This window comes from Danio rerio, chromosome 7 (assembly GCF_049306965.1).
Source record: "Danio rerio strain Tuebingen ecotype United States chromosome 7, GRCz12tu, whole genome shotgun sequence".
In the NCBI taxonomy this organism is placed as follows: domain Eukaryota; kingdom Metazoa; phylum Chordata; class Actinopteri; order Cypriniformes; family Danionidae; genus Danio; species Danio rerio.
In genome coordinates this window covers 51,210,137-51,224,347 of record NC_133182.1, presented here as the reverse complement: position 1 = coordinate 51,224,347, position 14,211 = coordinate 51,210,137, and the positions used below count along the sequence as shown (strand labels likewise).

Sequence of the window (14,211 nt, the reverse complement as noted above, 5' to 3'; positions counted from 1 at the left end):
ATGTTGATTCCGGTCTTTCCGCTTCTTCACAAAAGGTCATTTTTTGCTCTTTGAAAGATGTCTCTTTCTGTTTAAATGGCATATAACAACACATGCTGTATAACTACACATAGCCATTGAATCAGAGATTTCATGCTGAATGTTAAAGCTGGAAAAATAGACATACTTTCAATGACTTAATTAATTAATTAATTCATTCATTCATTCATTCATTCATTCATTCATTCATTCATTCATTTAACAAGTATTCATTAAATATAAATATAATGCTTTTGCTGTATGTACAATGCTAAATTAGTGGTTAGCACTGTCACCTCACAGCAAGATGGTCACTGGTTCGAGTCTCAGCTGGGTCAGTTGGCATTTCTTTGTGGAGTTTGCTTGTTGGTGTGGATTTCCTCTGGGTGCTCCGGGTGTTTCCACCTTAGTCCAAAGACATTTGGTAATAATAGTGTATGTGTGTGCATATAAGAGTGTGTGGGTGTTTCCCAGTATTGAGTTGCAGCTGGAAGGTCGTCCGCTGTGTAAAACATATGCTGGATAAGTTGGCGTTCATACCGATGTGGAGACCCCTGATGAATAAACGTACAAAGCTGAAGGATAATGAATCAGTTTATGAAATTCTGGAGGTTGAAAGCAAAGGTGTTCACAGGTTCTGTGCCTCAACTTTTAAATTAACCATTTGTAGCAACATCATTGTATACCATCAACTTCACAGCAGGTCACTAGTGCTTTCCTCAAGGAGAGATTGTGTTTATTGGTTCCATTAACTTTCACTTTGTCAAGGAAGAAAAAGCGTACCCATTACTTACAGATTCTTATAGTACCTTCATAAAGTGTAAAGCTGAAGGACGAGAGAACAGCAAGGTAATATTGGCTAGTCTGGACACCTCAGTTTCCACAAACCACTGAGCTGTTAAATGCCATGTACACCCTTCTAAGTGGAACTGCCTAATGGTTTGGGGATGGGTTGCCAAGTCCCAGACAAATTTCCAGCCTAAAGCAGAATCAAAACCCACCAAAAAGAATGAAAATCCCTCCAAACCTTTGCATGATAACTGAAAAAAAAAAAATAATAATAATAAAAACGATTGACTTCTGATCAAATAATAATAATAATAAAAAATTCAGCTGTGCTTATTTTACCAGGTATTCAGTCCAAGGATGTGATTTAATTCATTTTACATGTATTTTGTTTTTTGCTTAAAAGGTTTTGTCTGTTGGTGGCTGTTACATTATTGCCTTTTTTGATAACTAGTCATAAAACTAAAGAGTCACCCTTCTGAAACTGTTCACTTTCATTTTAATCATTCATAATTATGCACCGCATAATTAGACTTCCTTGCACTTCATGCATTAAAATGAGAGCTGCAGAAGCAAAATGGCTTAACAGTCGATGGTCCGATGCTCTTACTGGAAGGCTTACTGAATGTTTTCATAGCGTATTTGCAAGCTTGAATTGTGCATCATCTAACTCTGTTTGAAACAAGCAAATGAGTTTATTTTGCAAGGATGTTGATGCTTGTGTCTGGGCAATACTTACATTTCCTACCCAGAGATCATTCAGTCGGTCCTGCATCACCCAATCAGTCTCTCGCTGGCAGCTAATCAGAAGAGCCTCTCAGCAAACACACACCAGTATTGACTGGCACCCCCATGCTATCTTTCCATTACCGAGAGCTCCACCTTCCCCACGGTTGCCTTGGCATGGGAAAGATGAATCAATCTCGGTAGTAAAAAAACTTTATCGCTGGTCTGTGTTTAACCTTTGCAATAACTTAGCCACAACTGGGTGAGGAGATACCACCTCTTTTATAGCTGATGCCTCAATCCGACATATGTTGTGACAGTTTCAACATATTAAGCTTTCAGAAGCTTGACTCTTTTGTAATTGCATTGTTTCTAAGTTAATATAGCTTGGAAATACTATTATTATTAGGATGATTCTCGTTCTGATGAAATGATCAAAGACCTTTGCCGTTGTAACATGGCTGCAACAGGCTCAATGATATTACGCTAGTTACCAGTTAGTAGCACTGCATAATATTAATTTGTCCATCAAGATTTAAGGTATAAATAGGAAAATGATCAGAACCCTTATTTGAAAATTATGAGTGGGATGCTAATGGTCTAATCCCATTCAATGGTCTAATTAAATTCTAATTTGATTCTTTGCTAAGCTAAAAAAATGGTAAAACTCAACATTTTAACTCTAGCTTACTAATAAAATGAGCCTGTTTCCCTCAAAAAGGGGAATTTTCCTTTAAACGGATAATGTAGTAAGATTGTTGGAGGTTAGTCTGAAATACAAGATCCATCTCTGAATGTCTTCCTATCTTGAGATCATGTAATTATGTGCCTGGACAGATGTTTTCCTTTCTGCTAATGTTTACTATGGTTGCAGATGGCTGATGAGTTCTCAGAATGATCCTTGCAGTTTGTTCTTATTGCAGCAAAGGAAGGAGGATGGTATTACTTGTTGCGGCAGAAAAAATAGCAGGATGGTATTTTTGGCTCAAGTCACGTTTTGTAGCCAACCAACAATTATTGTCCAGTTGCTGTTGCCAATCCATCCCAAATGATGAGCCCCTGTAAATGCTCATCGGCTCTCAGGTCACGATCAGCTGTCTTTTGAAAGATACTTGACGTGTACAAGCTGCTTTTTGATCTCTTGGGCCTAAAATGGTCTTGTGTTCCTCGATCACTTAGGCGCTCAGGATGAAAGGGGCTTCGCTTCTTGACACTGGCACAGAAGGCTCTGCATTTTTATCTTCAGATCAGAGGATTTCACAATGGTACAAGGAATCAAGATGTTTCCCCTGATGTCTGATCAAGAGATTTGGGCCTGAATCTGATACTGGCAGCTTAAATAAGTAATAAAAAATAGTCAAGCTGGATGGTTCAATAAAAACACAAGCATCTTCATAGAACCTTGTGCTCATAGGAGGGTTTTCAGTGAGCTGTAAGGTTAATTTTTCTTTTTCAAATGTTACGAAAAGTCAAGAATGGCAGCTAACTCTCTGCAACTCTCACATGGTCAACCAGTGAAGCTAAGGATGGCTGTGCCCTTCCGTACCTGAATGGGAAGGCTAGGTTGCTGCCGAAAGTGGTGTTAGTGAGACCAGCAGATGGCACTCAACCTGCTGTCTGCGTGGGTCTTAATGCCCCAGTGTATTGATGTGAACTCTATACTGCTCCGTAAGTGCCATCTTTTGGATAAAAAGTTGAACTGAGCTCCTGATCCTCTGTGGTCATTAAGAATCCCAGGATGTACTTCAAAAAAAGAGTAGGGGTTTAACCCCGGCATCCTGGCCAAACTTGCCCACTGGCGTCTGTCCATCAAGGTCTTCTAACCATCCCCATATCATAATTGGCTTCATCACTCTGTCTCCTGTCCATCAATCAGCTGATGTGTGGTGTGGTTTGTTTCTGTGTGCTCATAAAACTGTCAAGAGTTTAAACTGACAAGTATGTATATAAGTATATATTATAAATTGCATGCTAATGTTTTGAATGTCACTGGCGAAGTAACCAATGAACAATCTGTAAACGCTCCAACCTCTTCTGAAAAGGGGGCAGGAGCAACACCTTTTTTGGGATGCCCAACAAAACAGCATGTTTTCCTTCCACAATTATTACAATAAGCAATAACACATAATCAGTGAGGTATTTTGACATGGCAGACATATTCAGCAGAAATTTGAGCACTACATCTTGTGAAAAGTGCATAATACATCTCTTCTAATTTTTTATTTTTGTTTTTCTGAATTTTTTTATAAAAGCATTCATATTTCAGGCTTTTTTGACTTTTTGTTCCTTATTTATATCCTTGCAGTTTGTACTTAATTGCATTATTTCATTTTTTTTCTTCTCCTACCAAAAAATCTATTTTATTTTATTAAATGAGTTAAATGAAAAAGTCAGTAGCTAAAAAAAAACAAAAAAACGGTTGTTGGAAAAAAACATAAAAAACATTTGAAAAACATAAAAAACATTTGAAATGTTGTTTTGGTAATTCTAAAACGCCATAACCATTTTAGTAGTGGTGTTATTATATTATTAATCATACCTCCAGAATCAAGAGCGTCTGGGTCTCATGCCTTCAAACACCACCAGGCATTCATTGCATGTGGGCATTTGTCTTCTGAAGTAATTTATTAATTGAGGAAAAGATTGACTCAGCTTCTCCTACCGCAGCAAATTTTGCTTTTACTTTTGATATTTGGTGCTAGATTCTCAGGAAGTGACGATTTTGTTCTCTTAGACTACTTGGATGGAAATGCTGCTTTATTCGCATGTCTTATATGCGATTTTCAAGTTTTGTGCATAAATTTAATTTGCATCTTTGTTTAGAAACATAGCTGGTATTTGTATCAATTTCTATTTTATGTGTTTGTGAATAGATTAATTAGTTCACATAAGCTCTTACTCAAACAAAAATAGAGAAACTCAAAAAAGCTGCTATATGTGAATGCTTAAACCTGTAGTTTGTTGTTTCTTGTATTTGCAGCCACAGAGACCTGAAACCAGAGAACCTGCTGCTGGATGAGAAGAATAATATCAGGATAGCAGACTTTGGCATGGCTTCTCTACAGGTTGGAGACAGTCTCTTAGAAACCAGCTGTGGGTGAGTCATACTCTATCTTCCAACAGCAATTACCAGTAGACCTGAAACACTTGTTTCTCGTAAAATAAGCAGAAGATGCCTTCAGAAGTTAAATTGGCACTTTAAATTACATAATTGTGTTCAGGTTTCATTGGGCTAAAACATTACATTCTAATGGAATTTGTGGGTTAGTTCACCTAAAAATCTGTATTAAATCACTATTTACTCTCTCTCTCATGTGGTTTTCAGCATTTATGAATTTCTTTCTTCTGTTGAACACAAAAGAAGATATTTTTAAAAATGCAAATAAAAAAATACTATTAGGGATGCACCAATATGTATTTTTTGGCTGAAATTGATAACCAATAACTCTAATCAAGATTTGGAGGGTGATAACTGATATGCTACAACCGATAAATATAAATAATTCAAAATGTTGTATTTTTATACCATGAACAACTAATTTTTTTTTTAACTTCGTAAAAGTTCATAAAAATAATCTTATGAACTTAATAAATGCTCAAAGCAATAACTGCAAAATTGAAAGGTAATTATTTAGACCTATATTCATTTTATAATTACATAAATTAGCATGCCAAAAATAAATGATTTTCTTTTCTTCACATAACAGATTAACATGTAGCTTGACTGTTGCAGAAAAATAATAGGTTAAATACCAAAATGGGATTTAATTTACAAACAAGTAAAATAAATATATTTTTAATAAAATGAAAGAGCGAAGAACTTAAACTATTCAAATGTTGCTGAATGAAACTTTACAGTAATTACCATATGTAAAAATATGTAATGTCCGAAAAAGCGTTTTGAGGTGTTTTGATAGTTCAGAGCCACCGTTCAATATGAATATGCCGATCAAACTAAATACAATCCTACATCAACAACACATGGCTAGCAACACATTGATAATAACAAATAATCATATTAGATTACAAACAACTCAACTAGTTGTTTAGCACGTGTGCATCGCTGCTATTATGTTTACACATGGCATATTTTTCCTGAGGCGATTTAAACCAAAATACACAATGACACTCTTTTAAACAAATTTACAATAATAAGAAATACGGTAACTTACTGAGTTATTAACACACAGCTATACCACACAAAGTAAGAACGAACTATTAAGGTATAAAAAAGCTCTGTTATAGTGCATTGGACAAGTTTGAACAAGTTCAACTCAAGCATGTGCGAGGCAGCCAGTTTTGTACAATTACATAATCTATAAAGATATCGGCCTAATATTGACATTGAACAAAACGATAACATTAAAAATAGTATTTATCAGCCAATAACGATATGGCCACTAATATATTGTGCATCTCTAATTGCTATGGAAGTCAACGGGTACTATCAACAAGTATACTTTAAAATAACTTTTGGTTTTGGTTCAACAGAAGAACAAAACTCAAATTGCTTTTGAACAAGTGAAGGGTAAATAAATAATGACAGAGATTTCAATTTTGGGTGATCTATGTCTTTAATGCTATTCCAAGCTTGTCTTAAATAAGTTTTGGCATGAATTTGATAGTTGTATTTACATTAAAGGTCGATGTTGATTTAAAAAAAAAAACTAGCAATAGGATCATTCTGTTTGAAAGTCTTGTGCACTAATGCACCACTGATGGTGAAATGGCTCAGTATTAATAACTGAAATATCTGACTTCTAGCACCCAGACACAGAGGCACTTCCTGAACTGCTTCTATTAGTGAAAAACATGAACATGATGGCCTGACCTCGCTCTGGCTTTCGTATCCCCTGTGAATGTGTAATGCATGCCATTAGAGGCCCCATTATCAATGAAAACGAGAGGGCTAGGTGCCACGGAGCACAGCACATTATCACAGATAAAGATTAATCAAGACTTTAAAATCCTCCCTGAGTGACCAGACCATATCTTTGACTTGAGTCGGTGTACTTCGGCTCCTATTAGCCACCACTAAAATGGTGCCATGCTTTTGATGCTTTCTTCCGACAGAGGCATGTTGTAATTATCGATTGTGACTTTCCCATCTCTAGGCGCAGATATGACAGTTTTTAATTAAACGCATTCATCTTTAGCCCCTTCATATGCTGTCTGCCTGACACAAATGTATTCTGTTTACCACGGTTAATGGACCCAATTGAATTTGAAAGGGCCAGACCCCTTACATGTGAGAACAGGAAGGCAGAAGGAGCAACACTGAGCCTTGCAGTAATATCTCTGTGCCAGGCGTTTATTCATTTGTTCATCTTCGCCTAGCCAATGGACTGACCCAATTTTGAGAAAAGCTTTTGTAGAGAAAAGTATCTGGCAAGTTTGCAGCCCAGCGGTAATTTTGACCAAAGGGTTGGTTACATACTGTATAAAATGCCTACAAGTCCACTTGGAAATCCGGTAAATTTAATTAAGATCCCCCTCCAGAATTTCCATTCAAGTGAAACTAGATTACCCACAGTACAGTGCAAAATTCCCAAGTACCACTGGTCATATTTGGACCATTACTCTGGGTTTGACAATGACATCAAAGCAACATTTTGTTCTCTGAGGCAAAACCAGCCCTGACTAACCAGCACAAAGTTAGATTAGCTCAGAGTGAACATATAGAGAGAAAAACAGTGTATTTTTGCCTCTTTAACCAGCGTCCCTCAAGTCAGACCATCAGCGCTTGAGAAATAACAAAAATATCTTCAAAAAACCATGAACAACCTCTTGGTCTGTATGAGTAATTCTCTCCATCAGGGTCTTTTCACAACAGCTTAATCACCCCCCGTGGCTGCCTTGATTTGCCATATCAATCCTCCCTCATGTTCCTATCATAGGGGATATCCATGACACACATACAGAAAGCAGGCTTCTGCAGAAATATTCTCATTTCACTGCTAGAACTGTTACTGTGGTGTAGTTTGCAAGATAATGAGCTGGGGAGGATTTGTTTATCGTGCATCATTTCTTAATGTGGTTTTATTAATATTTTGACTGCTGGGGAATAACGTTATAAGGTCATAGTAATTATGTTCCGTCACAGGGGATCTGTTTTAATAGGGTAAAACCAATTTTGAGTCAATGTTTAAGTTGACATTCTTATTAGATAATGCATAATCTATAATAAACTAAAAATGTCATTTTTTTAAAGCATTAATGTTATATTATTCATGTACTGAGAACATTTTAACAGTAATGTATAATATCTGCCTAATTTTACACTGGAATGTGGCACAGAAACAATTTTTCAAGTTGTATTTAAAGGGATAGTTAAATACTTAAATAAAAAGGTGTCTATCAGAGATGTACCTATAGATGAGGGTTTTTCTTCACTATAGAACGTTTAAGAATATGTTAAAGCTGAAACTAAGGTACTTTGTAATTCATAAAATATAAGTCAATGGATTTTAGAACTTAGAGAGGGAAAAAAATAACACTTTAATTAAGGTACCAATTCTTACTAATAACTAGTGTCTTATTACCTGGCTATTATTAATATATTGACTGTTTGTACTTATAAAATACATATTCTGCATAATTTGATTGTAGCTTAATAACTATTAATAAGTAGGAGATTGTTGAGGAAAACAAAATCATATAATGGTTTGTGAGTAGCGAAAATTGTACCTTAAAATAAACAACATATAGGGAAAATATAATGAATACCTGGGGCTTCTGACAATACATGGAGTTCTTAAAGGGATAGTACATCCCAAAATTAAATTTCTGCCATCATTTACTCAACCTTCACTTGTTTCAAACCTGTTTGTGTTTCTGGTCACACTTTATTTTAGTGGTCTGTTTGTTGAATTAAGTTACATTGCATCTGCATGCCAACTAATTCTCATTAGATTGTAAGTAGACTGTTAGGTTTGGGTCAGGGTTGGGGTTAGGGTTAGTGTTAGTTGACATGTACTTGCAAACTTTCTTATAGTCAGATAAATGTCTGTTGAAAGAGCAGTAACAACAGATATTAAGCAGACAGTCTACTAATACTCAATGGACCATCAAAATAAAGTGTTACCAAGTTTATTTCTTGTGTTGAACACCAAAGAAGATATTTTAAAGAAAGCTGAAATCCTGTAACCATTGACTTGCATAGTATTTTTATTTTAAAAATAAATTATGAATGTCAATGGTTACAGCTTTTCAGCTTTCTTCAAATTATCTTCTTTAGCGTTAATAGAAACTCTTAGAAAGGTTTGGAAAGGTTTGGAACCCCTTGAGAGAGATTGAATAGTGAGTAATTATTATTTTTTTCAGCTGAACTATCTCTTTAAGAAGTTTAATGAACAGTCTGCACAAGAAACCTTATGACATTATATTATTAGAACATTATATATGTCCTACCTTTAAAAAGCCTCAACTGCAATTTGTGCATTATGAATGGCCTTTATAAAAATGTGCAAAACAAATGCATCTCTGAAATACCCAGACACACTTACAGAAACTATATTGCTTTGATTCATCTCTCATTATTTTAACAGTAATGGCTTATATTTCTTTCCATCCAGAACGAATGAGGTACCAACTGTGTATATCGGGCACAAAAGCGTTGAATTGGCTGAGCGAGAGCATGTTGCATTAACCACTTAATTTAGTATAAAGCCCTGCAGTTTGGTGCTGGAAACAGCAATAATAGCTTTCACCCACAGTGAGCAGTAGTTACGTTTTTTAAAGCATAGAACGTAAAGCATCAATACATACTTAATCTACATAATGCTTTATGACACTTGCGATGAAGAAACAGGCTTTTACGCACTATATAGAGAATTGGTGCTGAAAAATGGAGAAGTGCTTCTGATGATGTTCCATGCTGTTAAAATATATTACACAATTCAAATGATTACAGACCTGTTTTACACACTCTCTGCAGAAAGTCATTGCAGTTTAATGGTATATTATTGGATCATTTGACTACAGCATGCATAGGGTGTTTTGACAGTATGTCTGAAAAAATGGTGTGAAGATCCTCATGTACATCTCAGAGAGATGTTACTGAATTAGTTTACCGAATAAGTCCTCTAAGGGTTATTTTTGTCAAGCTTGGGTGAGACAAATGATGAAATATTGTCTTGTTTTCTTGCAGATCCCCTCACTATGCCTGTCCAGAGGTTATAAGGGTAAGTATGTGCTCTCAGTAATGGAGTTTCCACTGAATCTCTCACTCTATTTCTCCCATTCAAATGAGCTTTGTTGGCATCACAGTATTGCCAACGCATTGTTCATTACATAAATAATGAACTAACAGTTATATAATAAAAAGATAAATATTTCTGTGTGGAGTTTGCATGTTTTCCCCGTGTTAGAGTGGGTTTACTCCAGGTGCTCTGGTTTCCCCCACAGTACAAAGACATGTGCTATAGGTGAATTGAATAAACTAAATTGTCTGTAGTGAATGTGTGTGTGTGTGTGTGTGTGTGTGTGTGTGTGTGTGTGTGTGTGTGTGTGTGTGTGTGTGTCTGCGTGTGCATGTGCATTTGAGAGTGTATGGGTGTTTTCCAGTACTGGGTTGCAGCTGAAAGGGTATCTGCTATGTAAAACATATGCCGGAATAGTTGTCGGTTCATTCCGCTGTGGTGACCCCAGATTAATAAAGGGACTAAGCCGAAAGGAAAATTAATTAATGGATAATAATAATAATAATAATAATAATAATAATTATTATTATTATTATTATGATGATGATGATAATGCTCATGATAATTAATATTTTTATTATTATTATTATTTTATATTATTATTATTATTATTAGTAGTAGTAGTAGTAGTAGTAGTAGTATTATCTCTGTCGATAATAAAAATATGTTTATAAAATTTTCTGATAGGAACAGCTAAACTAACAGTGTGGAAACACTAAGAAATAAAGGTTTACAGTTAGGTCAATCCAGATCCTGAAGAAATGTTGAAGTAGTTAATAACAGGAGGTTAAAGATGGAATTTGCATATTATAAGTTGACAAATAATTGTGTGTTTTTTGTGAAATATGTAAATTATACAAATAACAGTGTAGTTAAACATTCTCTCTCTCCCTCTCTCTATCTCTCTCTGTCTGACAGGGGGAGAAATACGATGGCAGGAAAGCTGATGTATGGAGCTGTGGAGTCATTCTCTTTGCACTTTTGGTGGTGAGTGAGAGCTTTCCATGGCAGAGACTTCATTTTGTGTCAGATAATTCTACTGTAATGTAGACCTGCTCGTATGACAAATTTGAGCCGCAGTCTCTCTCCCAGCAGCATGTAATGGGGAAAAAAGAAATCCCCTGTATCTGTATAATAGCCTTATCAGGGGATGAGGGAGAATCCAGATGAGGATACTTCAATGCTACACTGTAAAAAGTGCTACACTCACAAAGTTGGTTCTATCTACTTTAAATAATTGCAATCTAGTTAATTTTATTTGTTTTATACCAAAAAAATAAAATTTGCTTCCTCTTTACTTAAAATATATCAGTTTTTATATAACTGTATATTTTGAATAAAACTAATGCAATTTATTTGAGTAGATTTTTGTACGTGGTTATTGTGTAGAATAAATGTTTTAAAAGTGAGTTGACACAGACAATTTATTAGAGCAGCTGTCGATGTGGGCAGGTGTTCATAAAACGTGATTTTAATAGTTTGGCGTGACTCCTTTTTCATTGCCCGGGATTTAGCAGGCAGACGCAGCTTCTGCAATGGTCGACATTAACTGCTCCCAGCAGCGGATCTGATTAACACGGTAAGTTGCAAATTTAGCCGAATGATAATTGTAAAGTCATGCAAAACTGCTGTCTTTGCTAGGCAGGTGAGGTTTTAGCTTTGTAAATTGTACTGTAGCCTCAGGTATGTTAACAGTTAACTTAGACTGCTCTCACATGGAAAGCTAAGTTGGCTAACGCTAACCAACGCTAGTTTATGCTAACGAATAAAAGTGATATTATTGAGAAAAATAGTGAAAGTAGTTTTAAAACACTTAGTAGGTATAACTAACGTTGCAGAACCGATTAACAAGGTCACTGGTGGGCGGTCGGGGTGTGGGGGTTCAGTTTGTTAGCGCTAACTTGGCTAAAGTTAGCTCACCTAAGTTATAGCAGCACATTAAGGATGGATATTAAATTCAGAAACGTATGCAACAGTTAAGTAGTTTGTGTTTAACGTAAGAGAAAGTATAACTTAAAGTTTGTGTTTTAGAGATTTAGTCCATAAGTTTTTTAATGCTGCATAGTGAATAAATTACAGATTTACAATTTATTTTAACTTAAATTACATTTACTACTGATGTTTACAGAACCATTTAAATTGTATGCACCTCATTCTAAAATGCATGTTCTTGGTCTTTAGATACCAAAGTGATTTTGTTACTGTGGATCTTCAAACTTCACATCCAGGTAAGAAAAACATTAGATACAATTACAGCTATAATTATTTGCAGGTAAGTAAAACATTGGTAAAATTGCAAACAATAGTGGGCTCCATAGAATTAACTTACATTTGATATCTGAAGATTTTTTTATGTGTGCAACAGTAAAAACAGTATAAAAATATCCTAATGCAGTTTCTTATTATCTGTCAGTCTTTCAATAAAGCTAACTGATAACACTGAATCACTGAACTGTCATTTGCCAGTGACATTACATTTGAAGAAAAAGTCAATTAAATGTAGCTTTAGCAAAAATTTAATGTAAACCTTAATGTAATGTGTAAAATGGCAATGTATTTATTTATTTAATAAAATTTGTATTATGCAAAGTTTGGTGCAAAATAAAGATGACAATTAAATTATAGAATTTGTATTCTATAATTTTTATATAGCCATTTTCAAACAGTTTTAATATCTAAATTAAATACACATTCTTATGCTTTATAAGTTGCCAAAATAAACAAAAAATATAATACCTAAATTTTAACAATTCTTTGATTGACAGGAAACCACAATGACATGCACTGTTACACTGAGTAAAATCACAGTTTTCTTTAAAATTTGATAACTAAAAACACCTGGAATAATGTAATTACACAACCTCTATAACCTTTTTTTATTTTTTAAATAGAAGTTAGGTAATTTTAACTAAGGTAATTTTTAACTGATAAACTAAGGTGTTTCATCCATGCATCATTCTCACTGGACTTTTGTAACTTCACTTGTAGTTATTTTCTATTTAGTATTTAGCTATTTAATGTTGTTTGGTAGCAACCACCTGAACTCCTGTTTCTTTTTGTCTCTACCAATAGAGTTGTGAGGAATCAGAGGTGCATGCGGCTGCCCACGGGAAAAATTTGCCATCAGCCCAACACAGTTTGGATTATCATAGGACTGTCAGAGGTTTGCCAAACCTGTCAAATGCATGATGGCTCCTGTTTGGACTTACCGATGTCCTCGACTTCAAGTATCCATCAAAACTGTATACATTTGAGATGTATTAGAGACTCTTTGTGGGACTGGACATTATGCATCCAAAATCTTCATCAAAATATGCAAATCTCCTCACTGAGTTGCCTTGGATGATTTCTCAATAGGATCTGGTATTATTAATGTTTTTATTTATGTATTGTGTATGTGTAGCCACATTAATGGCCTGTTTTGTAGTCACTATTAAAAGGAACATCGATTGATATTGAATACATGTTATGGTCTTTAATCCATCTTCCCATTCTTATTTAATTGTTATTGACAGGAAAGTCTGTTTATCTGTTTTTACTAGTGTATATTGTGCTTACAATAAAGAAACGAAGATTTATTTTCTGAGGTTACAGCCAGAAGTCAATTAAATTAGTTTTAAATGACATATGCATGGTTAATTTTATTTAGATCATTAAGTTCATAATACTTAATTAAAATGAGTACAGTCAACATATAGCAATGTATAAGTAAGTTAAGTTTAACAAAAAAAGTAAGTTTATCTGATTTGAGTAATTTTAGAAATATTAGTTGGCTCAACTTAATTTTATTGCATTTGTTTTAAGCAATGTTTTAGTGTTTAAAATACTTAAAAAAGGCTGGAAGTTGAATCAACCTAAAACGTCCGATGCAACCACTTGCCTCACTTTTTATAAGTTAGATCTAAGTAACATTTTTTACAGTGTAGTTAATCAGCTAAGCAAGAGTTGGCTTTTAGGAGAATCAAGGTGTTACTGGCCCTGTATTCTGAGCTCAAAAGATTGACAACACCAAAGCTCCACCATGGTTTCTGTCTCCAGTCGGGGAATCATCTTTATACCAGACATGAGAGAGATCGACTCTTTTTATTCATCATACTGAGCGTTTCATGAACCCGCTTTTATCTTCTTACTCTTCCTTACTTAGACTTTAAAAGATTTCAAGTACTTTCAAGGAGGAGGGAATTAAATAATGATTCCAATGCCTTGCTTTTGTCAAACACAAATCTCACATCGGGGTTGGTAAGAATTTGTGTTTATGTTTTTAAAAAAGTTCTCCAAGGTTGTATTTTGTTTATAAAGAATATTATTTTGAATGCAATCGATCTGATAACAGGTATGAACTTTGTGCTTGGAAACATTTCTTGTTGATATTGCAGCTAATATTGTTGTGTTGATCAACACTTGTATATTCACATAAAAATGTAATTTTGATTTTGATTTTGATGATTAAATTGACCTGCATTAGACTTTAAATTCTGTA

The 14,211-nt window shown here is 34.7% G+C and overlaps 1 protein-coding gene across 23 annotated transcripts in view; it reads left to right on the top strand.

Annotated features, from left to right (window-relative positions):
- Positions 1–14,211, top strand: part of brsk2b (BR serine/threonine kinase 2b) — a 271,162-nt gene that overhangs the window by 209,113 nt on the left and 47,838 nt on the right. For all 23 annotated transcript variants that reach the window (XR_012382651.1, XM_073907278.1, XM_073907280.1 and 20 more), the window contains exons 5-7: positions 4,511–4,627; positions 9,680–9,713; positions 10,650–10,718. Coding sequence is in view for 22 of the 23 variants with exons in the window: in XM_073907278.1 (XP_073763379.1) it covers positions 4,511–4,627; positions 9,680–9,713; positions 10,650–10,718 (220 nt within the window). In the remaining variant the exon portion in view is untranslated. The remainder of the gene's footprint in view (positions 1–4,510; positions 4,628–9,679; positions 9,714–10,649; positions 10,719–14,211) is intronic.